The sequence below is a fragment of the Callorhinus ursinus genome, unplaced genomic scaffold, assembly GCF_003265705.2.
Source record: "Callorhinus ursinus isolate GAN/ISIS: 27379988/994484 unplaced genomic scaffold, GSC_fseal_2.0 scaffold25, whole genome shotgun sequence".
NCBI classification, from domain to species: domain Eukaryota; kingdom Metazoa; phylum Chordata; class Mammalia; order Carnivora; family Otariidae; genus Callorhinus; species Callorhinus ursinus.
The window spans coordinates 4,489,402-4,514,010 of record NW_027397087.1 but is presented as its reverse complement, the minus strand read 5'-3'; the positions used below and the strand labels follow the sequence as shown (position 1 = coordinate 4,514,010).

Here is a 24,609-nt window from a genome sequence, read left to right as displayed (position 1 = left end):
AGGGGGTTGGTTCCGCGGCCTCTGTAAGTGTGGGGATTGGGTCTGGATCAACTCCGGGCTCCAGACTGCCTGAGCTGCTTGGATGTTTCATTACTTACAACTGAGGCTTTTCTTACTTGGCGGGCTGAAGTGGCCAGGGGCTTCTCCGACTAGATCCGAGGGACTCCTGAGCTGAGGGAAAGGGCCAGGCCGTTTTTCCTTTCTGTTTCTGGCCCAGGCTCGGCTGGCTAAGGAAGGGTTGTAAAGTGTGATGCGTGCCTGTTTTATTAAAGAAGGAATCCGAACCCTCCAAACTTGTTGATTACAGTTCTTGCTCCTTCCCCTCTGCACCCCGTCTCCGTGTGTGTGTCTCTGCGTGGCGCTGCCCGTTAGGCACCCGTTGTTTCCTCTGTTAGCTCTGGTCTTTGAGAAGTGCGAGCTGGCGACCTGCACTCCCCGGGAACCCGGAGTGGCCGGCGGAGACGTCTGCTCCTCCGACTCCTTCAATGAGGACATCGCGGTCTTCGCCAAGCAGGTCCAACCTTCTTGACCCACTCACCCTCCTGCAGACCCTCACTCCTCCTCCCCTTTCCTCCGAGCTTTACATGAAAGAGGAGGAAAAGGCCGGGACACCCGATCTGTTCCTCTGGCCCAGTCCGTGCTCTTTGCCTCCTCCCCATCCCTGAGCCTGGAGGCGAATTGGAAGCGGAGATAAATATGGGTGTTTGTTTTTCCCCCCAGCCAGGAATACAGGGGCTCGACCCTCGAATTAAAGTTGACCTGCTCCTAATCTGGGGCTTGGCCTTTTCCCCCGCCTGAAGCTACTTGAACAAGTATTGGGGATAGGGGCTGTGAGGGACCCGAGAGTGCCTGGGAGGGAAGGAAGCTGGGCGCCTCATAGGGCGGTCTACGCAGGGCGCTAAGGTGAGGGAGGCTGAGAGCCACAGCCCCTTAGACAGCTGGATGAGGGGGTACTCAGGCCCAGAGAACGGCCCTGAGTTCCCAGCAACAGCTTAGCAGTTCCAGGTGCCCCCTAATGGGGCTAGGAGTGGAAGGCCCCAGTACTTTTTCAACCGAACCCACTAATTTAAGGCATTAGTTTGGTTCGTGTATTTTACGAAAGCCCCTCTCCTCTTCTCCGCCACTGCCCTTCCACCGTACCCATTCAGATGGTTTAGTCCGTGACAGCGTTTTTCTTCTTTTAAGTTGGGGCGGTCATTCATGTTGACTTTCCCTGCTTCTTACAGGTTCGCGCTGAAAAGCCACTTTTTTCCTCAAATCCAGAGCTGGACAATTTGGTAAGGCTCACCGTTTCTTGCCTCTCCCCAGCCTGCTCCTCCACCCCACCCCACCTTGCCTAGAAGCACCCACTTTCCCCCCTGGAGCTCCGGGGAGTTGGAGCAGAGCCCTCTTTTGAAGCTCAAGAGCGACAGGGAGGAAGAGGGAACAGCTTAGAGCCCCTGCAAGGGCGATGGGAGGTGAGGGGTGGAATGGACGTCAGGGAAAGTGGAGGCCAGGGAGCAGCAGGCGGGGACACAGCGCCCAGAGTGTGAGCAGGGGATGAGTCCCAGGTCTCGCCCCGGGAGCGAGGCTGCGAGAAGTGAGTTATTTCCTCTGTTTGCCAGGGTAGGCAGCCGAACCCCCGGCAGCTCACCCGAAGGAAGTAACCGCGGGCGCAGCAGCAGCGGAGGGCGGGCGGGGAGATGGGGGGAGGGAGGTATGGGGCAGGCGGGCGCAGGCCACTTTTAGGTGCGATTCTTTTGCTAATTTGCACAATTTCAATATTAAAAGTACTTAAATCCGCTTTCAAAGGCCTTGCTTCACCATTCATCTTGAGTATTTCCTTCTTCAGTAAGGACGGATTTCGCAGGGTGTGCTGTTCTAAAAAGCTTTCTCTCTCCGAAGAAGCGGATTTTTTTTTTTTTAATTTGGCCTGAGGTCGAGAGAGGGGACGGTTAAAGACTCAGGCGGAGAAAGAAGGCCTGGCCCTAGGAAAGCAGTCCTTACAAATAGCTCAGTGAACACAGGGGGCAAAGATATTAGATGCTTCGGCTCAGGTTGAGTCAGATTCCTACCCCGTGGCCAATGAGGCAGAGATGATCAGTAATCACTTGGTTTTTCTGACGATTTCTTGATGTGTGGGTTTTGCCTGGCCACTTGCCGGCGTCTTCTCCTCAGCTCAGTTCCCTCACCACCACCCCCCACCCCCAACTCAGGACTTCTGAGTCACAGAGCCTTAACTCCACACTCTTAAACTTTTCTTTCAGATGATACAAGCAATACAAGTACTAAGGTTTCATCTTTTGGAGTTAGAAAAGGTAAGCAGGAAATGACACTCCCCATTTTGATTTAGCCACTTTCCTTTCTCAGTTGAGTTGGGATGTCTTTAACAAAACTTCCAGTCTGAGGGATTGAGCACCTGGAGGCTTTGAGCAACTTGTTACCATGTCCTTCCTTCGAATTGCTGCTCAACCCAGGGGCTCAGAGGATGGGTGAATTAGGACAGCCCTGCCTGCTCCCCTGTCCCACCCCCTCGCGCCTCTCCCCCAGGCATTCAGGATTATTTTGAAATGCAGCAAACCATTTGTGTTACTGGACATTCAGCCTGCTTGCGTCTCTATTAGCTTAGCTCACCCTCAGACCAGAGTGAGTATTAGGTGCAAGCAGAGGGAATCATCCTCGCTGGGGTGTCTTTACATTGCTCTGCAGCTCAATCACTGTCCCCTGGAAACATGCAAAACTCTTAGCTTATTGAATCGCAAATGCCAATGCTATTCCCAGTTCCAGCGTTCTAACGTTTTGATGTTATCATCAAATCGGATTTTCCCCCTTGGACTCCCAGTCTGAGCCCAGTTATTTCCAGTCCTGTTTCTTCTCTCTTTATTGTAACTTGTTGCTCAGGGAAGTCTCTGGAGAATAATATCTGCTGCAACAATTGCTCTATTGTTTCCTTGCCTTCAAGTATTACACCCATTAATTAGAGTTAGTTTGGAAGACATTGCACTGTTGCTCTTTCCAAATGTAACCTTGTAACCTGATTTTTTACCCTTTAAAAATGAAACAAAACAATAACAACAACAATATGAGCTGAACCCTCCACCATGACCCTCCTTTTAGGTCCACGAACTGTGTGATAACTTCTGCCATCGGTACATTAGCTGTTTGAAGGGGAAGATGCCCATCGACCTTGTCATTGATGAAAGAGACGGCAGCTCCAAGTCAGATCATGAAGAACTTTCAGGCTCCTCTACAAATCTCGCTGACCATGTAAGTCTGAGAGCCCTTTGGCATTCTTTTGAGACCACTGGGTAAAGCATTAAAAAAAAAAAAAAAAAAAAAAACTTGTTGTAACATTTAGCTAAGCTTAAACTTAGTTTTCTTTTTAAATGATCTGGTCTCTTTGGGGGTCTTTTCTCCCTTTGTCACTACCTCTGCCATACCCTTCATCTTCGTTTGCCCTTTCCTGGCCCCTCTCCTTATTTATGTGGAGAACCAAAGAAACCAGGGAGTTGATAGAGTGATTTGTGCTCTTAATGTGTAAAGTTTCCTGGATTTGGTGGCTTGAGTGTTAGCAAATTGTCTGTTTGATATGGTGACTGCTGCCTTTTCTGCTTTCTCAGCTCTGTGTAATCAGTGCAGCCTGGACAGAGGGGCAAGTCAGCTAGCTGGACAGGGTGGGGGAGAGAGAGAACTAGACAAGAGGAACCGGGGAGGGAGGACCGATTTCCCAGTCTCTCACAGAGATGACAGTCCTGAGAATTATTGGCAATCTTGCATTGCATTAGAAATAAAAGAAGGAGTGAACACATTACAATTCTCTGAGCTCTTGCTCTATAGAAACTTATTGTCAGTATATGGACTTATTGCCAAGTGCCTGAAGCATCTTCATAATAAAAGACAGTAACTTTGATGAAACAGTTATTAACAATGTATTACAGAAAGCTGAAGGGAATTGCGATTGAGTAACCATAGGTTCGTGGTTGAATTTTAACACTTAAACAGTTGGTGAATGAAGACAGAATATAGTAAGGAGTGACTGTGTATGTCAGGCCAGGATGGGAGATTTCTTTCTATTCTTTGTTTTTAATCCTATTTTGGAACCGATTTAGGGAGTCTGATGCTAAAAAAAAAAAAAAAGAAAAGAAAAAAGAGAAAGAAAGAAAGAAAGAAAGAAAGAAAGAAAGAAAGAAAGAAAGAAAGAGAAAGAAAGAAAGAAAAAAAGAAAGAAAGAAAGAAAGAAAGAAAGAAAGAAAGAAAGAAAGAAAGAGAAAGCAAGCATATGTAGTGGGACTGAAAATTTGAAAAAGAAGCAAAGAAAGATTGCAGCTGGTAGGAAAGGCAAGAGTGGGGAGGTTAAAGAGTGGGTGTGAACAGCAGTTTATTTATAGGAACTCAAGCCCGGGGCAGGGGACAGGGTGTCTATAGATTATATTCAATTGAGCTTACAACCTAAGTGATATAGGCTATAGTCTAATAACTTGCTGGCTGAAATATTAACTTACACTTTGTGGAGTTAAACAGGTTTCGAGGCTTGAAGGCAGTTTTTATCATTACCACCAGCTCTCCCCCCCATTCCTGGGTGTTAAGAGGAATGGGTTGAGATGCCTTGAGAATAAACCTTCTGTGAGGGTCTTTATCTCCCCCCATCCTCCAAAATAAAGTTTTGAAAATATGCAGTCATTTTAATTTTGATTATGAGCCTTTGTACTGTATGGAAAGCCAGCCTAAGAACAAAAGTTAAAAAAAAAAAAAGGAAAGAAAACCTCAGTCTTGGTTGTCTAGTTCTGATACAGAATAAATACTATGGCATTGAAAGCTCATGTGGCTATCTTTACTCTTGGCTTTTTCCATCATGATGGGGGGAACTTTGAGGGGCTCTTTTGTATTTGAGTGTATTAACTGAAATCAAAAGGTTGCAGCAAGCAGCTATGGAAAGTTTACTTGGTGATATGTGGCTATATGATGTGTGGTTGTTGTCCACAAGGCATGACACTCCCTTAGAAATATTTGTTGTTGTTGTAATTTATTTGTTTATTTTCATTGCTTCCTGTTTCTCAATTCAAATGCAGCCTGCAATGTTGGGGGAATGAGAAGGAATCTAGTTACATGGTTTGTAGGATGAGAGGTTCACAGTTATCTGCAGCCAAAAAACGTTTCTCATGACATTTCCAGGGGTCTCGACTACTTGGTTTTCTAGAATAGTTTCTTGGCAACTGTTTTTCAAGTGGATGTACGTAACTAGAACATGCCGATGTTTACATAGAAGAGAGAAGATAAACTCGGCTGTTCAGAGTATTGGCTGATATACAGTGCCAATTTATGAAACTATTGTAATATTTAAATTACACTCAAAAAGGAAGTGGTACCTAAGAGGATAGCGCTTTAATAATTTAACAATCATCAGCTTTGGATAAAAGAGTCAACTGTAACATTTGTTGCTCTTCTTCAGGCCCCCAATCAAGTAAAGATGACAACTGATTTATTTTGAACCCATGAGGGCTTGCCACCTCATTGGGCATCATAATTTAAAGCCTTTTATTTCCTAGAGATCTGAACTATAACATTTTTACTTTAGCCCCCTGCTATTTGTTTTGAAAGGAAGCACTAATTTGTTCCACCAGGCACACCGAGTGGGAAATGGCGAGATTTGCTGCAGATTTGAATTTTATGCGGGAGGGGAGAGAAAACCTTGTAGAGTTTTCACCATTTTTGATATTTTTGTACCAGAAGTACATTGGTTATATTCATTTCCAAGCATCCCTCTACAAAATGAATTCTCTTATGTGTCTGCCTCTTCTGCAAGTACACCTTCCCTTCACCCTCCCCCCCCACCAAAAAAGGGGAAAATACCCCAGAACTACTACCTGAAAAGTGGTATGAGTGGGACATTTTCAGCATGTAAATGTGCCCAATTTGAATCTCCAGGTTTATTTTTTCATTTGCTTTGATATGCATATTTAATACATTGCCCCAGGCTGGATCTCATTTGGTGCACGCTGGTGCAGGGGTGATGATGAGCCACTTCAGAAGGACTGAGACAGCGTGTTGTTTTCTCTGTTTTATCTGTTGGCCCACTATTCTGATCTACTGCGCTTCCTCATGGTTTTATTTGCACATGAAATGCCGAGAGCATTTCAACTTATTGGCTATGAATAATGACAGCTAAAAAAGAAGTGTAGTTTAATTTGTTGTGTGCCAAGGTTTCTCTTGTGGAGGTGACAGTTTGTGACAGCTGTTTGACGCCCCCAAAACACAGACACCTCTATACTTATTAAGTGGTATCAAGCTGCAGTGTGTGTGTGTGTGTGTGTGTGTGTGTGTGTGTGTGTGTGTTTAAGGAAGGATCAGGCAAGGAGAGAGAGATAGTGAAAGAGAGAAAAGAAAGAATAAGTGCATAATTTTGTATAGTGGAAAGCAGAGAGAAAAGCGTCAGGAACAAAATATTAGGTGCCAAAATAGACTTCTATTATAGGAAAAATTTCAAAATAAAACTGAAGGAAAGTAATTGCTACAAATATCTTGAAAGCAAGTATTTTTGGCAGGCTTTTAAGAATGAGTTTTATATACTATTACACAGTAAATCAGCTGTTGTCATGCTGATTTCACATTGTGTAATTTTATGTAAATAATCTGATGTAACATTGATAAAAAGACAACCCGGGTGTCCTAACCTTTTGTACAGTATGTTCATTAAAGATACTGAACTCGTTCATTTATTATCGACATTTACATGATGGGCATGATGATAGAAGGAGGTTTGGAATTAAATAGAAAATAAAATTGCAACACTGGCTCCGATTTTGTTGTTTTTAGTAAATTCATAATGAATGCTTACATTTTTGAATTATAACATAGTTTATTTTATATTATTAAACATCAGAGTAATTGTTATAGGTGGGAAACAACTATTACAGTATTCTTTGGAATATTGGGAAGAAGAAAATAAGATGGTGAAAGGAAATAGAACTCTATTTTCCAGCTGCAATTTGTGTTAAGTTTCCCAGACATTCAAATTTATTATGTTAAAATAAACATGTCAAGAAACCAATTCTTCAAAAAAAACTTTCAACTTGAAAACTCTTGTGGAATTTTCATGCTTTTCCTAGTCTATAGTATTTCTAAATAATAGGTGATATCCACATTTTCTGCTTTACATAATTTTAGATCTAGTGCAGACAAATAAAATATATCTTTATGTTTACATTTAAAGATATCACATATCTTTAGATCAACATTAGATAAATGAAATATATCTGTTTGAAATACATTCTCTGAGCCAAGCTCTATTTGCCTGAAGTGCATACAGTTATTATTTCTAATTAATGTTCATAAGGAACTCGTCTTATTTATTAATTTTTTGGATGAATTAAGTATAGGGAAGAAAATACAACTTCATCTGTTAATAGTTAATGACAGGTGCTTTAAAATTGACTAGCTCTGATAATATGATTAATAAAAGAAAAAAAATTTCTATGTTGCTATGTTGTGTAATTTAACTGAAGACATGCTGTTGTTTTCTTTTGCATCTCTGAATATGTCAAGTTTATTTATCTGTGTACAGCGTCTAAAAATGGGTTAAGAACCTTGTCCCTGACAGAATACAGGCAAGTGTCTAGAGGTAAAATCTATTAGTACCTGGAAAGTTAGCAGGGATTAGGCAGCGAGGAAAGGGATAGGTTTAAGTGATTGGTCTATAGGATATCAAGGGGGGAAATAATGGGATTTGATAATAACATTAATAATACAAATGATTTATTTTATCAGATAGTTTCTTAAGTTCTAGGATAGGATTAGACTTTGTGGTGTGTTATCCAACGTCTCCAGGGACCCATTCCGGGAAAGTTCTACCTCTGAGTTCTTTTTACCAACTCAACATGGCGGGGGTCATGGGTTTTCTGTTGTTACTGTTGTGTAGCTTCAGAAGGTTGATAGCTCCTCTGTCAATTTCCCATTCAAAATAATTATATTATTTAAATCACTTCAGTTGTGCCGTTGAAGTATGTTTTCAGTGTAACTGTGATGAGATGAAATTAAACAAACACTTGACAACTACTGACACTCACTATCAGATTAAAATTTTGATACTTTAAAAATTGATTTCCTGTTTTTTTCAGACTGAATGTTTTATGGGATATCCCAACACAATTCAGAGTTATAGGAGACATTTTATAATGTGATGCTATACCAACAAAACAAGAAATTTCTATTTTTTCTGAGTTAAATAGAGGAATCCATTTTTCTTTTTAATTTTTGGAATTCATTTTTGGAATTTGCAAGAGTACTTGCCACTTCTTTGAGAGTTACTCACATATTAATTCCCAAAGCTCAATAGAGGGTGGAAGCAGGGAGATGAGGGAAAGACCCCAGCTCTATTTACATTTTTAAAGAGTGAGTCCATGTTCTGAAAGCGTGTGTGGTTCTCCTGAGTTCTTATGTCAACTTTAGAATAATGAAGTTGAAATTCCAACATTTTTTCAAACCATACAATTAACATTTTTAACTTTTGTGGGCTTGAATACCTCATGATAGAAGTCCTCATCTTATTTTAAAAAATAACTTCTGCACAATGTTAATTAGGAACTAAAACATCATAAAGTCATAGGAAATATGTTACCTATTAATTATGTGTACTGATGCAAGCATATCTTGCCTTTGTTGTTTAAACATATCGAGTCAGATTAGTTTTGCATGCTTCATTTGCTGGTTAAAATATCTTTATATATGTTTACTATTGCTTTCTACCTACAAGCACATTTTCCGAATTAGTCTACTGTATTGTTCAAGTTCATATAAAAATTTTGGCTTGGTGTTATATATCACATGTTAGTTGTATAGGTTCTGGAAAATCAAATGCTTATTTTAAAGCATGTTTTTAATAATAGAAATAAGAAGTAGAAGTGACCTTAGGGATTATCTTGCCTAAGTTCTTAATTTTAAAGAGCTAGAGGAAGCAAGTCCCAGGGAAATGAAGTGCATCACTTCATGTGCTTAAGGCCATGTGATCTGTAAGAGGTGGCACCCTGGTATCTTAATTCGAATCCAGTGCTCTCTCTCCTACACCACATCAATCGAATCATCTTTTCACTCGGGGTCATGAAGAGTTTTAGATAGAACTTTGTGTAGTGTGGCTTTTTCTTTCCTCCTTGAAGCCTAGTACATTTTACTTCACCACTCAGTTTTGCTTTTAGTTAGAAATGCGCCTACATTTTACTCCATTGTCTTTTTGCAATGGAAGAACCATGAATTTTGTGGAATCATTTAAACAGGGCAATACCACTAATTCACCAGGACTTACTATTTTCCTATGGGCAGGTCCCCACAGGAATGCCATAGGGGTGTAAAATGTTACAATTTCCACCGTATCTGCAACCTCAACAAAAGAGGCCTGCATATGTTTTGCTTCCTATGCCCAGAGACTCCTTTCCTATCTGTGCTCTTTCCTAGATTTAGCAAAATTCAATGATGGTGCTAAATCATTTTTTTTTTTAATTTCAAGGGAGAAAACACTGGCAGAATTGTGTTTTCTAGGGAAAGCTGTGTGTAAATGAGAAACAGAGGAGAGCAGCAGAATGATCTCCTGTGGTCTCGCCACTACAAGCTCTCCCCATCTTGTCTCATGCTTTTATATTAATTACAACTTGCATTATCAGCTGTGAGTCTGTAGCCCAGCAAATAGAAAATACTGCCCCTGGAGACCTAGCTTCTTGTATCTATTTTCCATCTCCTTCTATTGTGTTCCACTCAGTATTCACTGCTTTTCTCCTGCTAACACTGCTCTTTAACGCAATTACGTAAGAGCAAGAAGAGTACCATATTTGACTCCCAATTATTAAAGCCATTGGGAATAGAAACATGTTCACTCCTTGCCCTCGGGTGTCTTCAGGATACTTGGGTTGAAGAACAGGACATATAGAGTGCAGTGCATCTACCTGAGTGCTCACCCACACACGTGCACTCGGAGAGCATTTCTCTTTATTTTCTACATACCTCATGTGTTGTACATGCTTTCATACGCCACTTTGGTTTCATGATACACTAAACTTCTGCATATAATTTGGCAGGAAGCCAGGCAGTTATTCTTGAAGGATGTAAACTTGGAAACTATCTAGGGAGGGGAAAAAAAAAAAAAGAAGAAAGAGGTTGTGATACAAACAAATATTTCAGTCTAAGAAAAAAAGCCCAGCGTTATGGGTAAGGGATTATATTTTATCTACCCATGTAGGTTGTAATTTTTTATGACTAGGAAGGTAGCAATTTTTTATTGACCAGATTATCAGCATTTGTCTTTGTATATGATTGAGTCAGCATGGTCTAGCTGGATAGGAACAACTTTGGGGTAACTCCTCAGCCCTGAAGCCCCAGAGAGATCCATCTGTTTTTCCTACTTTCAAGTTAGATGAATGCCAGGGTTACTCCTTAGTTTGTGTCAATCTCTCAAACAAGGTCATAATACTTGAGACACTCTGTGGAAATAAACATCTTATGACACTTGTTGGGGACAGCATTTTTGAGGATGTGGAGGAGAAGAGAGAAGAGACAGGGGCATGGTATGTTATATAGTGAACAGGAGCAAATTTTAGGACGGCTGAAAACCAAAGATCCACCTCACAGGAATCAGTTGCTTTTAAAGTAATATTTGTTTATGTGGCTTATTTTTTACCCCTTTAGTTTAGAACCCCCCCTCCAGAAAACCACTGAAAGAAGTACACTAAATTGTAAATTAATGAGGTCTGTCTTTAAAAAACTCAGTACAGGTTTGACTGAGAGGGACAAACCAGTATTTTCAGTTGCAGAAAGTCCTTTTGAGCAGTCGCTTCAAGTCACTCTAGTGCCCAAATAGAAAGACTTGCTTCATTTGAATGATTATATAATAGTTGTTGGATGACATTTACCTTAAAACATAGTTGAGATGTTAGTAGTTAATTATTGTAATTTTCATGAGGGATAAGGAGCTTTTACAGCAGCCTGTTTAATAAAAAGCCTGCAGTGCATAAAATTAACATCACTTGCTGTATACACTGAAAAGTTTAGCCTAGGTGAATGTGGTTCAGTTATTTCATTTTCTGAAAGAAGGCTCTAGCCAGTGTTATTGTAGGACTAAACTCATGCCATGCTATTCTTTCTTTTTCTTTCTTTCTTTTTCTTCCTTCCTTCCTTCCTTCCTTCCTTCCTTCCTTCCTTCCTTCCTTCCTTCCTTCCTTCCTTCCTTCCTTCCTTCCTTCCTTCCTTCTTTCCTTCCTTCCTTTTTCTTTCTTTCTTTTTCTTTCTTTCCTTTCTTTCACGTAATTCTTCTAGCTCTTTATCTGATTAGCATCCGGCAAACAGCTGACGCGAAGAGGCTGCAAAGCTTGAAGAGCCCCTGTATTCTGTTTGCCTTTAGCTTGAAACTCTTGGAGTGGTTTCTAACTTAGATAAAAAGAGAAATCACAGGCATGACTTTGTCTTAATAGAGGCAGCACAGAACCTTGATTTTCATTTTATTTGACTCCGTTCCCTAATCTCCTTTCTAAAACATAACCTTTGGAGATCTAAACCTGTGCTGTACTTAGAGTCACAAGATTTCTGCTTCGGGTTTTCCCTTTGAATCAGTTGCTAGCCTGATGGCAGTGCCAGTAGCATTATTTGATACAGATATTACTGATCTATAGAGCTTTGGGTCATTTCATCATCTCTCAAAAATGCTAGATATTAATTAGTAGTCAGTTTGTAGCGGACCCTGTGGGGGGGGGGGAAGGTTGTTTTTGGTTGTTGTTGTTCCAAATAAGAATAGTCCCTTATTTTGTCTCACCATGGTTTTTGATTTTATTTTGATAAAATTTTATATTCTGTATATACAATAGAGTTGATGTAGAAGAAAATGAAAGACTTTTTTTTTTCTGGATAAACTATATGTAATGACAACATGGCAAGATTGCTTTCAGATGGTCAAGATGTTTGCATGTTGCCCATAGGCATGTCAAAATCCTTATTTACCAATTCTTGTGAGGAGAAATCTTGTACTTTGAGAGATTGATGTTGTTACTTCGTTTTGCCCCCAAAGACTCTCCCTGCCCCACCTCCCGTAAGAATTTGCTTGCCAGGAGATCTTTGGGCTCTAGTTGAAGTCATCACATGCAGGTGACAAGTGTACAGTTCTGGCCTTAAGCTGGTCTGTTTCATGTGCGGTTCCTACTCCCCGTTTCTGCCAGAGGAAATTCCATCTCTTGCCTGCCTTCATGTGGTGCTGATAAAGTCCTTCCTGTACATTAGAATTCCTGTTTTCCTTTAAGCAACAGCAGGGGATTGGGAACGATCAGGAAAGGGGAGGAGGAACAGGAGAAGAATACACTCAGCATAGCATGAGCTATAATTTCTCAGTTTGCCTCGCATGTCCTCTGAAACAAGTCATACTTCCAGGAAAAAAGCACTGCCCTGTGAATTGAGAGCTTCCATGGAGCTCACATGGAAGTCCCGTCCAGTTTACCAGATGGCTGACTGTTCATAGTTGCTTCATTTTGTTCATTGATATCACTCTGTCTGTTGGTTATATAATCAGTTGGTAATTTTCGGAGTTCATTCAGGTTGGTCTAGGTCAATGCACCTGAAAGACGCAAAGGGCCGCCCTGTACTTTCTTGGATCTGTGGTTTTTGATTTGTTTTTTTTTTTTTTTTTAAAGGAGTCATTGAGTTTTGTAGATGTTCTGTAATTAGTATCCAAGTGTATTGGCCTCTTTCTTGGAAGAGTATGCCCCAATTAAGACAGCAAGAGTAGAAATGACTTCTAGATTTGTAAAAAGCTTTTTTCCCTAACTTTAGAAATTAACTTTATTGAGGTATAATTTGTGTATAATGCAATGCACCCCTTTTAATCTGTTTCAATTAGTTTAAACACATGTAGACACTGATGTAACTAACCATCACCTCATAAAGATTCTGGAGCATCTTTTCTTACTTTTGGTACCAATCGCTGAAAAGACAACATACCGTAGTATGGCATCTTTATATGCCTAGTTCCACAAATACTAATATGTATACATTTTTTGTCTCCCTCTGCACCTTTCCTCTTGTTTCTTCATTTATGGCTGAAATGGTAACTGTGGAAAAATCTCTTGGCATCCCAACATCAGAATCCTGCATCTTGGCGAGATCACGATGATGCAACCTCCACCCACTCAGCAGGCACCCCGGGGCCCTCCAGTGGGGGCCATGCTTCACAGAGTGGAGACAACAGCAGTGAACAAGGTAAAAGGTCAAGCATTTTCCTTGTACAAAGTAGACATAACTAAAATAACTTCAGTATTTTATGATATCGGCACATCTCCCTCCCTGTAAACAGGAGAGTGGCAGGTTAGAGAGCTGCTATGTTAGTATTTCCTCTCAACTTACATTACTTTAGGAAAAAAAAAAAGTCAAAGTGAGATGTCTAATCTTTAAGTAGACATTACAATAACAATTGATTAGTTCTGCCAATTCTTTTACAAATTTGGTTATCTACACTTTACTTCTGTGTGTGAGTAAATAGAATGACAGGCTTACTTTGCTGCTATTATTGCACTAGTTTGAATTATTCTATAAGCAGGATATTTTGTTTGTAATATCAACTGTAGGAGTTCTCTGTAATCAAGCAGTGGTGCCTTGAAAGCACATAAAATGCCAGAATCTGTTCTTATGAACTCTAGAAGTACTGTGTGAATTTTATAGGGAATTTTATCTTGGGAAGATGGATTTTGAAGTTCTTAGGTCATTTGTCCCCATTTCCAGTCAGCTGGCATGGTGACTTTTGTCACAAATCCTAAAAATCAGAATAATCAGAGGGCAAGGGGGATGTCAACGGCCGATAACAAGGAAGCCTAGCGTAATTTAGAATAAATTTTACCATTTAAAACTCACCTATTGCATAAAGAGCAATTATACATTGGTAAGGATGACTCTTCTATAGCTAAAATGATAATTTAAGGGAAGATGCATTATTGAACATAGGCCAGGAAAGTGTATAGATTTTACTTTTTAATATTTTACGTTAGATGGTGTCTGATCTCCTAGGTCTATTTCATCTCTATTATGACTGTGTTTATGGCCACAATATTTAAGCATTAGAGAGTCTTCCAAGTGGAGGACAGTTTAACAGCCTGAGCTGTAGTCATATATGGCATTTAAAAGAAGGTGGTTGATGTAGGGTGAGTGCCTTGACTTCTCCAAGTTTCTGGCCACAGATTTTGGATTACTAGTATTCTAGAAGAGTATAGGAAGAAACTTGTCTTCTAGGATGCCATTCACTGTGAATAGGTCCAAATTAGAATCTGGGTTATTTGTGACTGATACAGAAATGAAAACTATCAGATGGTAAATTGTGGAAGAACTTGTCAGTTGGATCTGTTTAGGCTTATCTGCTGTCTTTATTAGAGCAGTTAGATTGTACATAAGAAAACCAAACTGGAAGGCATTTTGGAGATGGCTTGTATATGAATCCTGTGGATGTGCAGGGCAAGGGCTTAATTGTGGTTCCGTGTCACGGTGATGGACTTCTCAGGGTGGTTAAATCTGGGAAGCTTTGAATGAGTCCACCTTCCCTACCACCCCTAACTGCTATAACACAAAGGGTGAAATGTATCTATTAATAAAAACAAAACACCCTAACCATTGGACAAAAGAGGGGGGTAAAAGAGAAGCAGACTTAATGGTCTAATGAGGCTATCTTCCAAAGACTTGTTGTGTGTGAGGCTCGCTTTGACCTTTCACTTTGCTCAGGAGCCCAGCGCTTCATTTTTCACATTCTTGCAATTACGTTAACGCTTCAAGCATTTCTGACTCCAAGTCAGCTAGCAACACCAGGCATAACTCAACACTGTGAGTTTTTCTCCTCTCTGTAGATTCATTAACAGGTCACGAAGGTCCCAACTGAAATTTAAAACTGCCTGGTTCTGTTGGGTTGGTTGAGTTATGGCAAGGGAGATAGCAGGAAAGGACCCGAGAGAAGGGGAGGGGGAGTGAGAAGACCCTGGGGTTTGGAGCTGGGAATTGTTGCGACAACAGGCAAGGCATGGAGTTTTATCATTTCGGTTAGTTTTGTTTTGTTGTTGTTGTTGGTCAGACAAAGAGAAAAGTTCTGAGATGGATACACTCGGTAAAAGCAAGGCCCACAAACCTCTATGTTGTGGGTAGCTGCACCCACTTATCCCATGTTGAAGGATTTGATCCCTGTAGGATTTTGTCCTTTTATCATATCTCCGTGGGATTAAAGAATGGACATGGCGGCTTATGTGTACGAGCACTAGGAAGTCAGTCATTTTACTGTATTAAAGTGTGAGGGACAAAAACAAGTTATGATTCCTATAAAATAAGGAATAAGTTTCGGTGTGGAGAATTTCCTACCTGGCTTACCACATCAGTGTTCCCCAAACACATGTTGGAGGGTATTCTGTTTGTTACAGCAGACTAAATTTTGAAGGCCGGGCTTGATGCATTTTGTCATACTCAGGCCTATGTTAGTCTTTTAAACGTGTATTTAAGGTATTTTGAAATTTGGCCCACTGAATTGTCCAGAGTAGCTTTCTGTGGGAAAGATTAATTATCTGCTTCAGGGCAAAGTCAACAGAGATATTGACTGAAATCACATATGCTTATCCTAGGTTAAATCTTAGGGTTGCTGTATAATGGGAAACCTAGGAGGGAAATTTATGTTCCTAGTATTAAATATATTATAATGTTTCACTGGAAACCAAGTTTGTAGTTTAGAAAAGAGTTTTCTTGCGTATTCAGAATTTATTAGCACAACAGGCATATGGAAAACTGTAAAACGACTCAGTTTCAAAACAAATTATGATAAACAGAAAAAATAGGGATGAATTGTACTAAATACAATGTTTTCATACACATTTTAAATTAAACTTTAATAGCCATATGCTATAAAACAATACATGCATTTATGTTGCTTTATATTTTTTGTGAATATCTTTACTAAAATGATTCATACACATCTTTACTTTGGAATCTAAAAATACTTCATTTTATGACTTGATAGTGAAAGAGCTACAGTTACACAGGTGAAAGGTCATCTTTTCGTCTGTAGTGTTTGTACAACAAACCAAATAGAGGGGGAAAAAATCAAATTTTAGAAATATTTTAAGAAACAAACTTGGTAAAATGTAAAACCTGACTTTACTATATCTTTCAAACAGCACATGCCTAGCAGTAAACTATATAAATATGAACCAGATTTTCATTCACTCTGATTTCTTTTGCTAAAAGCAGCCAAAGGGAGGGAGTTTGTCTTGTTAGTCACATTAGAATGAAGAAAGAAATCTGGTTTTTCAGGGATAGAATTAGGGTACAGACTGGGGACTCTGGGGCAGTAACTGGCCCTCTTTGTGTCTGGCTTCCCATCAGTAAAATGGGGCTTGATAATAAGGCTTGGGGTCCCTATTCTGTACCTGCTGAGTCAAAAGCTGCTTTGTATTTCATTGTGTATTTTGCCAGAGTAAAGACTAGGAAGCAGCCCCCTTGTTCATAGAGCACTTTGAGAGCCTTAGATGAAAGGCACAATATATGTACAAAGTATTATTATTATTGATGGGTTTGTGTAACTCCCATTAACGCTGATGGGAGTTACGCATGTGAATTGGCAAGAGAATAGACCCCTCAGTGTTTAGAGCACATGAAATTTACATTTTTTCCAGTGCTGTAATTGAGATGTTGACAAATTGGAGAATATTGATGAGCCTTTGTTTTAAGTATTTTGTGCCAAGTTTGTTTTATTTTTCCTGGTTTGAACAATGGTATGGGTTCAGCAGCAATGAATAAAAAGGGTAGAGTAAAGATAACTTTGTATTTCAATATTTTGATGTGCCAATATGAAATAAATTGTCTTAGGCAAATGGAATATGCTGTTTTAATCATTAGCTATGCATGAAAGAAAAATTGATGTTGACATCTTTGCTGTAAAATCGTTGTAATGGGGCCTTCCTTACAATTCATTTTTGTAAAATTCATTTTGTACATTTTGCAGCAATTGAACAATCCCTGCACTGTGAATAGGCAGGATTCCCAGAAATACCGAGACAGTTGGCCCAGTAACTGCTGAGCTCACACTGCACACCACACACACGTTAACCATACTGTTGCCAGACCCAGTTTAACCTAAATACATTAGCATACTAGCATCTATATGTCTCTACTCTTTCAGGACACAAGGCTGCACAAGCCAGCATAATTCCCCTCAACTCTGCCACCTACCAAATCCTTCCATTGATGTCCCCAACTATGATCCAGGCAATAAGACTATTATTTCATAGCTAGATATTTATTTATGTATTATACAGTTCTTTACCAGTCATGGTGTTGAAATCTAAAAATACCCCTTTATATTGAATGTGTTTATAGGTCAGCAAGCATCTAAAATAGTATTATACTTTTGAGTTTATAATGCATACTATCGGTATGAAATAGATTTCTCCCCCACCAGAATATTCCAATTATACATTTAAAGGAGGGAGAAAAACTTCCACCCTATCTACGGTGGATCCTGAATATGTTCTACTGGGATTTCTTATTCAGTCTAGGAAAACTCTGTCAATGGAATGTTTTCATAGTGGTGGCAATTTCTTTAAAATAACCCTAAATACAATATGACAGATGCCATCTGGCATAATCTTTTGCTAGTTGCTTTTAACTTTTATTTTTCCTAGAGCTAAGTTCATCCAAAACTGGTCATTCACTGTTATGATAATTAAATGCCATTTCTTTTCCTTTCTGTCTTCCTAATTGTATAAAAAAAAAATTCTCGGAGAATGTAATTGATAATTGTACATTCCCACAGAAGAAGCTGTTGTATATAGAATATTTATGTTGCATTTTTTTCCTTGCCGCTCCACCCCCCCCCCAATAAAGTCAAAAGAATATCATCCTTTAGCTATCAGCAAACATCCAAATAATTTCTATTGATTTTCTCGGGACTTTTTAGAATAGTAACCATTAGAAATAAAATTAAGCTCTTCTAATAAATAAATGCTCTAGGAGCATGTAATAGTGCCCATAAATGCTTAAAAGCTTTCTATAATTGCTGTTAATTTTGAGTAATTTCTTCCTATATGTATCAACTTACTTGAAAAACTCAGAGTTGGGATTTCTAGATTTTTTTTTTTAACTTAGTCATGTAAAGGGATGTCTCCTGATGCCAGTTAGAGTTTAATTTAGAGTAGTAATTAAACTTGAATACTGCCTCATAAACAAAAGATAAACAATAAACCAGCCACGTTCCCTGCTGTTTCATAGCTTTCTTTCCCAGATGTTTTAGCCTGATAATTTTTACACAGTGAACTACCTAACATGGAGTTTTGTGGACAGAGGTCGAAAATGAGTTTTTCTTTCTCTTTCTTTCTTTCTTCTTTTTTTTTATTTTTGGTAATCCTTTTTCCCTCCAAAAAGCAAAATGCAGAGGATTTTCCACTATTTAGATTTTAAACAATTCTGGTAAAATAGATACTTAATGCAGATGTGCTGTAAAGATAACTCTTCTAGTTCTTCTACTTGGATATTTTTTTTTCTTCAGAACTTGTCATGAACGTCTTTTACACGTAGTGATGTAAAGGGGAACATATTTTTATTTAAGTAAAATCTTGGTAATAAGTCAGAGAACGCAGAGCTCGACAATGGAAAATATTTCTTCTCACCCTTTCCCCCTTGCTCGCCTCCCCCATGGCCAGCGTTACTCCTCCGTGGGCCACAAGGGTTTCTCTGTCCAGTTCTGGACCCTTCCACTGTCAGCCATGATCTTTCTAATTGTCAGGTACTAGTCTGCCGTTCAATGCAGAAGCCATGTTATTTTCACTGGGTGGGGTAATTACTGAAAGCTGAGAATAGCTGCACTAAAGACACAGGGATACTTTCATGATCCCATTAGCATAAGAGTGGGTAAATTATTCATGCCAAGTGAGGATTCTATGGGGAAAAGTATAGTTAATGCACATAGTTTTTAAATGTATCCCTTTCTGCTCTGAGACTAAATTCTTGTTGGAATCAGTTCTCAGACATTTACGGGAAAGCTCTGGTGGCGTGTTAGATGCAGTTCATCTCTCTCTGTTTGCAGCGCTCTCAATAGAGACCATCTGGCAAAGATCCAGAAGGTGATTAAACAAAATGATCAGCTCTTGTTGCTGTGTTACATGTCCAATACTACGGATTAAAAAACATGACCCACGACAGTCACGCTAACGTCATGCCGCTCCCCCTCCCCCTCCCCTCTCCGTATAAGAATTCAGATGGTCCACAAATGTGTGTGCCATCTTTGTGTCCTTATGGCCCATAATCATGAACAGGTTGTGCAAATGGCTCTTTCTGCAGCACTGTCTGTTCCAGCAGCAAAGAAGAATTTCATATTAATTGGGTCAGTCTAATATTCATATTGACATGGGGAAAAATTACTAAAATTTATTCTTATAGCAGACAATGAATATGTGTGCTTTCTGCCATGAGGGAAGTGAAATCTGACAACTGGCTTGCGCAACTGATTAATTTTTCTTGAAACTGGAGAAAATCAAAGCAGGAAGAACTGTCATTCTCTGAAAACAGTGCACAACCCTTTGTAACTAAACAAAATGGATTGGATGGGGGGTTTTCGGGGAGCTTGTGGAAATGAACTCTGGTTTGAACGCCATAATCAGGGATGAATTTACAGTGCCATTCAGAGGAGTCCTCCCTCCCCATAAACAAGCTGATAATCACAGGGAAGCTGACTTCCAATTAGCTTTTCCTTCCCTCACACGGATCGGGGTGTTTATATGTCCTCTTTAGGCCGTGGTTTGTCACTACTGAGTTGGTACATCTCATGTCACATTCAAAAGTTTGGAAATAAAATGTTTTATTACGAGGAAATTCTGTTAATAAGCAAGGTAATATTCAACCAATCATTTCACGATTGAGTTAAGGTAAAAATGCCAAGATTTGTGACTAAGGGACAGATGTATCTTATCTTTGGGGGTTTGCACCAAATGCCAAGTAGAAATATAAATTGAACAAACCAGACATTGTGAGGAAGTGATTGAAGAAATATTGAGATGAAATCTTGGAATGAACTGTATATGTATATTTATAACAATGCTGTGAATTGCTTACATGCCACATTTGCATAAGCCTGAACTCTGATCTTTATTAAGGGGCAGTTTAATGTCTGTTAGTTAAGGCATTTAAAAAACAGTATTATTATGAGGTTATTCAGAGATTATGCCTGACCATTTCATATTGTGGAAAGTCCTGTGACTAATACTGTCGGCCGAATTGGAGTGCAAATATCAAGAAAAGATAAAGAATAAGGCAGAAAGGAAAAAAAAAATCTTAAAAGCCACCTTTAAATCATCATTGGCCCTTGTCAGCTCCCCTTTCTCAGGGAGGGTAAAACAGTAGGTTAGAAATGCAGCTAGGCATAGTACTCAGGGAGGGGAAGTGAGGTTCCCCTTGAGTCAGTTCAGTGTGGCAGATGAAAGGGACTTGTATAGCCTTGGGGGTCTTAAGGCTATTATAGGGCAACTCATGCTCTGTTATCATGCTGATTTTTCAATTGATTTTTGGCTGAACAGTACTTGTTGAAGCCCTCCAGAGCATCAAACACAGCCGTATGGTGCTATACATTGTAATACACGTGTTCTATTTTTCCCCTCATTGTCTTTACTTTGCTTCAGAAGAATAGTCTGTAATGATGCCATGTTATTTTTCGCCCTTCCTCTTTCTTTCTTATATTTCTACCCTCGGAGAGTTTCTTGAAATTCATCTTGTTTTGGGAGGGGGGTGAAGGAGGGGGAGGTGTGATTAGTGGGAGAATTCATCCTCCTATGTGGACATTTGTTTTTATTTTGGCCTTTAGAAATATTTTGATGTCACAGCAGACAGTAATAGAAACCATTTTCATCTACCAAATTTATCCCTCAGTAGTTTTGAACTATTCACGCCCTTTCTAATGAGCAGCAAGAAAACAACTATGAGACGTCACTAAAATCTAGTTCCTCATTAAAATGAAAGGAAGCCATTTTAGCATCTCTTCTATATCCAGCAGTAAGGTCCCTCAGCTGGCCAAAAAGCCAGGTCTTGAAAAGGGAAATAATGGAGGGGAAACATAGAGAAAGTGTGTCCCTTCCTAGGGAATTCTTACCAATGAAAATCCAATTCTAGTATCAGCTTCTCCATGAAGCCTTCCTGATTTGCCCAGGTATGGGCCAATGTCCCCTTCTCTGTACCCCACTAGCACTTTCTAATTCCATCATAACATCTTTCAGTTTATGTTATAATTATTTGGTTCCTGGTTTTCTCTGCTTTTCCATTGTAGGGATTATCATTTATTCAGCTGTCTAGCAATAGTAGGCCCACTTTTGAATCAATAAACAAATCCACAGATTTTTTTTCTTTTTTTTAAGGTGGAGACATTAATCAAATCCTTGTTTTTATTGACTCTGTGATGTGTACATAAATGAGCTATTTTGATATATTTGATATATTTGAATATATTGATACATTTGATCAAACCCTATTGCTTCCTTACGTGATAATAAAAATTGTTTTCTTTTACTGAAATTTTGTTGTATACAACACTGCCTTAGGTAAGTCAATGGACCCTCAACTCAAACTTAGAAATCTTTTGGTCTTAGGTACATTCTTAAATTATGGATTCTTATTCTAGGTAGTATTTTAATATAATACCTAAAATAGGATTTGTCTTATGTGTTCTTAATGTTGTCTTAAATTACGCACATATAGTCAGAATTTGGAGATGGCATTTCCTTTCATTATATTATTTATCTTTACAAAAGTAAGTGTATAGATAGGTCTTTTAATGTAATGGCAAACCTAATAAGGGAAATTGCTTAATGTGGTGAATAGTTTCCCATGATTAACTCAGGGTCCATTTTGCTTGTACTCCTTGTTTAGGATGAGATTGACCTTGGGGGAAGTCATTGGTCTTCACACACAGGTAAAGGGTCTGGAAGTAATTCTTGAGTTTTAGGCCCCACATGCTTTTGTTGATTTTCTACATATGTCGCCCAGTTTTTTCATAGTTTGCTTTTGAGCAAGTATAACTATTTTGGAGGATGCAAGGAAAACCTGGTAGTGAGCGCTTTTTCGTCTGCTTGAGGTTCTGTCTAGAATCTTGGCCTGTGGGTTAAGAGGCCTGTGCTCTAAGGTCAGGGTTATACTGAAAAGCGCAGAGTTCAGAGGCAGAGAGACATGGGCTCAAGTCCCGGTTTTACTCAATATCTGCTAGATTCAGTTTCTCCATCTGCAAAGTGGGGGAAAAACTACTTCGCCTCAAGATTATATTGAGAGTCCATGTGTTAAGCATATAACATTGGCTGGAAACAGTGATTGTGAGTTCCTTTACCCCCGCGATCCCTATCTTATGCTAACACTCATTAGCTCTGTGGCCTTGGATGAGTCCCTTACTGTTTTTGGACTTTTGCTTATCTGTAAAATAGGACTGAATGAGATGATCTTTGATTTTATTTTCTTATTGAAGTGTGGTTGGCATACAATGTTACATTAGTTTCAGGTATAGGATGCAGTGAATGGACAATTCTATACATTATGCAATACTCACTTCAAGCCCCAGGAATCTAATGTTTACATTCATGGATCTTACTTCTTATTTGTGCATTTTATCTTTAAACAGAGAGAGAGAGGCTGCAAAGTTTTGTTTGTTTGTTTGTAATTGGGCTGTAATGTGAGTATTTTTATTTCCTTGATTTTACAGGCTAGTTGTAATATGTAGTGAGATAATATTTTTTGTTTCTTGCTTTTTTTTTTTTTTTTTTTTTTAACCAGGAGAGCTTTTTTTCTTCTCAGTTCATTGAGAAAATAACTAGGCTTTAGAATTTATTTTCTGAGGATGGGAGAATGTTACAGTTTGGCAGTAGGACACCTAAGGTGTGGTATATTAATATCAGATGACTGTTCAGTTAGCTAACAATGAGGTGTATTTTGTAAACACAGAGCAACTTCTCCATTATCTAATCAATTAGAAGCACTCATTTGGAATTTCTCTACTTCACAAGTTGAATAATACATGATAATCAGTACAATGGCTGATACCAGACCCTCTCCTGAAATGTATTCCAAATCATTCCAAAAAGTCTAAATAATTTTCAGAAGAATTTTAAAGTTAAGTGTATTTTGCTGGGTTCCAATGATTTTTAGACTGATAATTTATACAAGATGTAGCTGACTACCTCTAGTCAGAATATTTACTGAAGCAAAACACTGATTCCCTAACCCTTGATACCAGTTAGAGATGTTACTGTTGCCTCAGAACCGAACATTCATTTTTTCTTAGGATTGAAGATTTACAAAAGTAGACTAGGAGTGTAAAATTTCATATTTTTTCTTCCAACTCACATTTGTAATAAATGCCATCCGCTAAAATAAAACCTCCAAAATTTCTATGTACTAAATGTGAATGATGAAGAAAAGTTGATAAGTCAGAGATTATTGAAAGCCTATCGCATCTACCAGGCTGCTGTCCTTTTATGACAGTGTTGGGCACTGGGTCTACTGTGTAGGTACACACACCTATCTGGAGGCAAGAAGCTCTTCCTCTCGCAAGACCTCTTCTAAATGTATGCCGCTTAAACTCACTGTACAAAGCTCTTCGTTGAGCAAGACACTCTGGGAATAAAAATATGAAAATTATAAGGATCCTTGCCTTCAATAATTGACCATCTCCCAGGAGGCAGGAGGCACCCTGTCAAGTATAAAAATAACTCTTATGCAAGGCAGATAGTCAGTTTGGGGGTATGGATGGAGGAAGTCTTGTTGGCCTGGAGGAGTATGTGGTGGAGAGAGAATGTCAGCTCTGGAAGCAGGTAGCTCTGAACGCTCATCTCTGCCCTGTCGCTTCGAAGCAGCGATCTTCCTCCATGTTGGTTTCTTCACTTGTAAAATGGGAATAATAACCAACTCACAAGGTGGTTGTGAGGACTCAATGACACATTGGCCTTTTAAAAGTCGAGGTTGGTGGGGCACCTGGGCGGCACAGTCGGTTAAGCGTCTGCCTTCTCCTCGGGTCATGATCCCAGGGTCCTGAGATCGAGTCCCCCATCAGGCTCCCTGCTCAGCGGGGGGGGGGGGCTGCTCCCCCCATTTGTGCTCTTTCTCTGTGTCAAATAAATGGGTAAAATCTTTAAAAAGAAAAAAAGGTTGGTAACTAATGGTGGCACCCCCAGGAATATTCTCTTCCTTCAACATTTATTGACCCTACAATTCGTGCCAAGCACTGTCCTAGCTCCTGGAGATACAAAGCAAGTAAGATGCAGCCCCTCTTCTCTTTATGCTCATTAGTAACTCAGAAACGTAAACAGATAAATGTACCTGCTACTAATAGTGCGTGTTACATACAAGTTGTAAGGCGTTCCAGAAGAGAGAGTAATTAATTCTGTTGGAAGTACCTGTGGAAGGCTTCACAGAAGTGGGGAGGTTTTGAAAGGTTCTGATGGCCTTCAGCAGGTATTTCAAGTGAGCAAGATAGGGAGGTTAGGGAAACAGATGGAGCAGCCAATGCGGAGTCCCGGAAGTGTGAAGCAACAGGGTGCGTTCAGAGCCTCGGCCAGACCGGCATTGCTTTTTGCCTGAGAGGATGCATGGGGAAAAAAGGTGGCTGGAGAGGCCGGTAGGGGC

General features: G+C 39.5%; 1 protein-coding gene across 9 annotated transcripts in view; it reads left to right on the top strand.

Moving 5' to 3' along the window:
- The window catches only part of MEIS2 (Meis homeobox 2), a 203,569-nt gene that overhangs the window by 3,789 nt on the left and 175,171 nt on the right, over nt 1-24,609 (top strand). For 8 of the 9 annotated variants that reach the window (XM_025884005.2, XM_025884004.2, XM_073876771.1 and 5 more), the window contains exons 3-7: nt 373-514; nt 1,227-1,277; nt 2,247-2,297; nt 3,097-3,246; nt 13,086-13,200. In XM_025884005.2, the coding sequence (XP_025739790.1) occupies nt 373-514; nt 1,227-1,277; nt 2,247-2,297; nt 3,097-3,246; nt 13,086-13,200 (509 nt within the window). The remainder of the gene's footprint in view (nt 1-372; nt 515-1,226; nt 1,278-2,246; nt 2,298-3,096; nt 3,247-13,085; nt 13,201-24,609) is intronic. The other variant, XM_073876775.1, reaches the window with a different exon arrangement.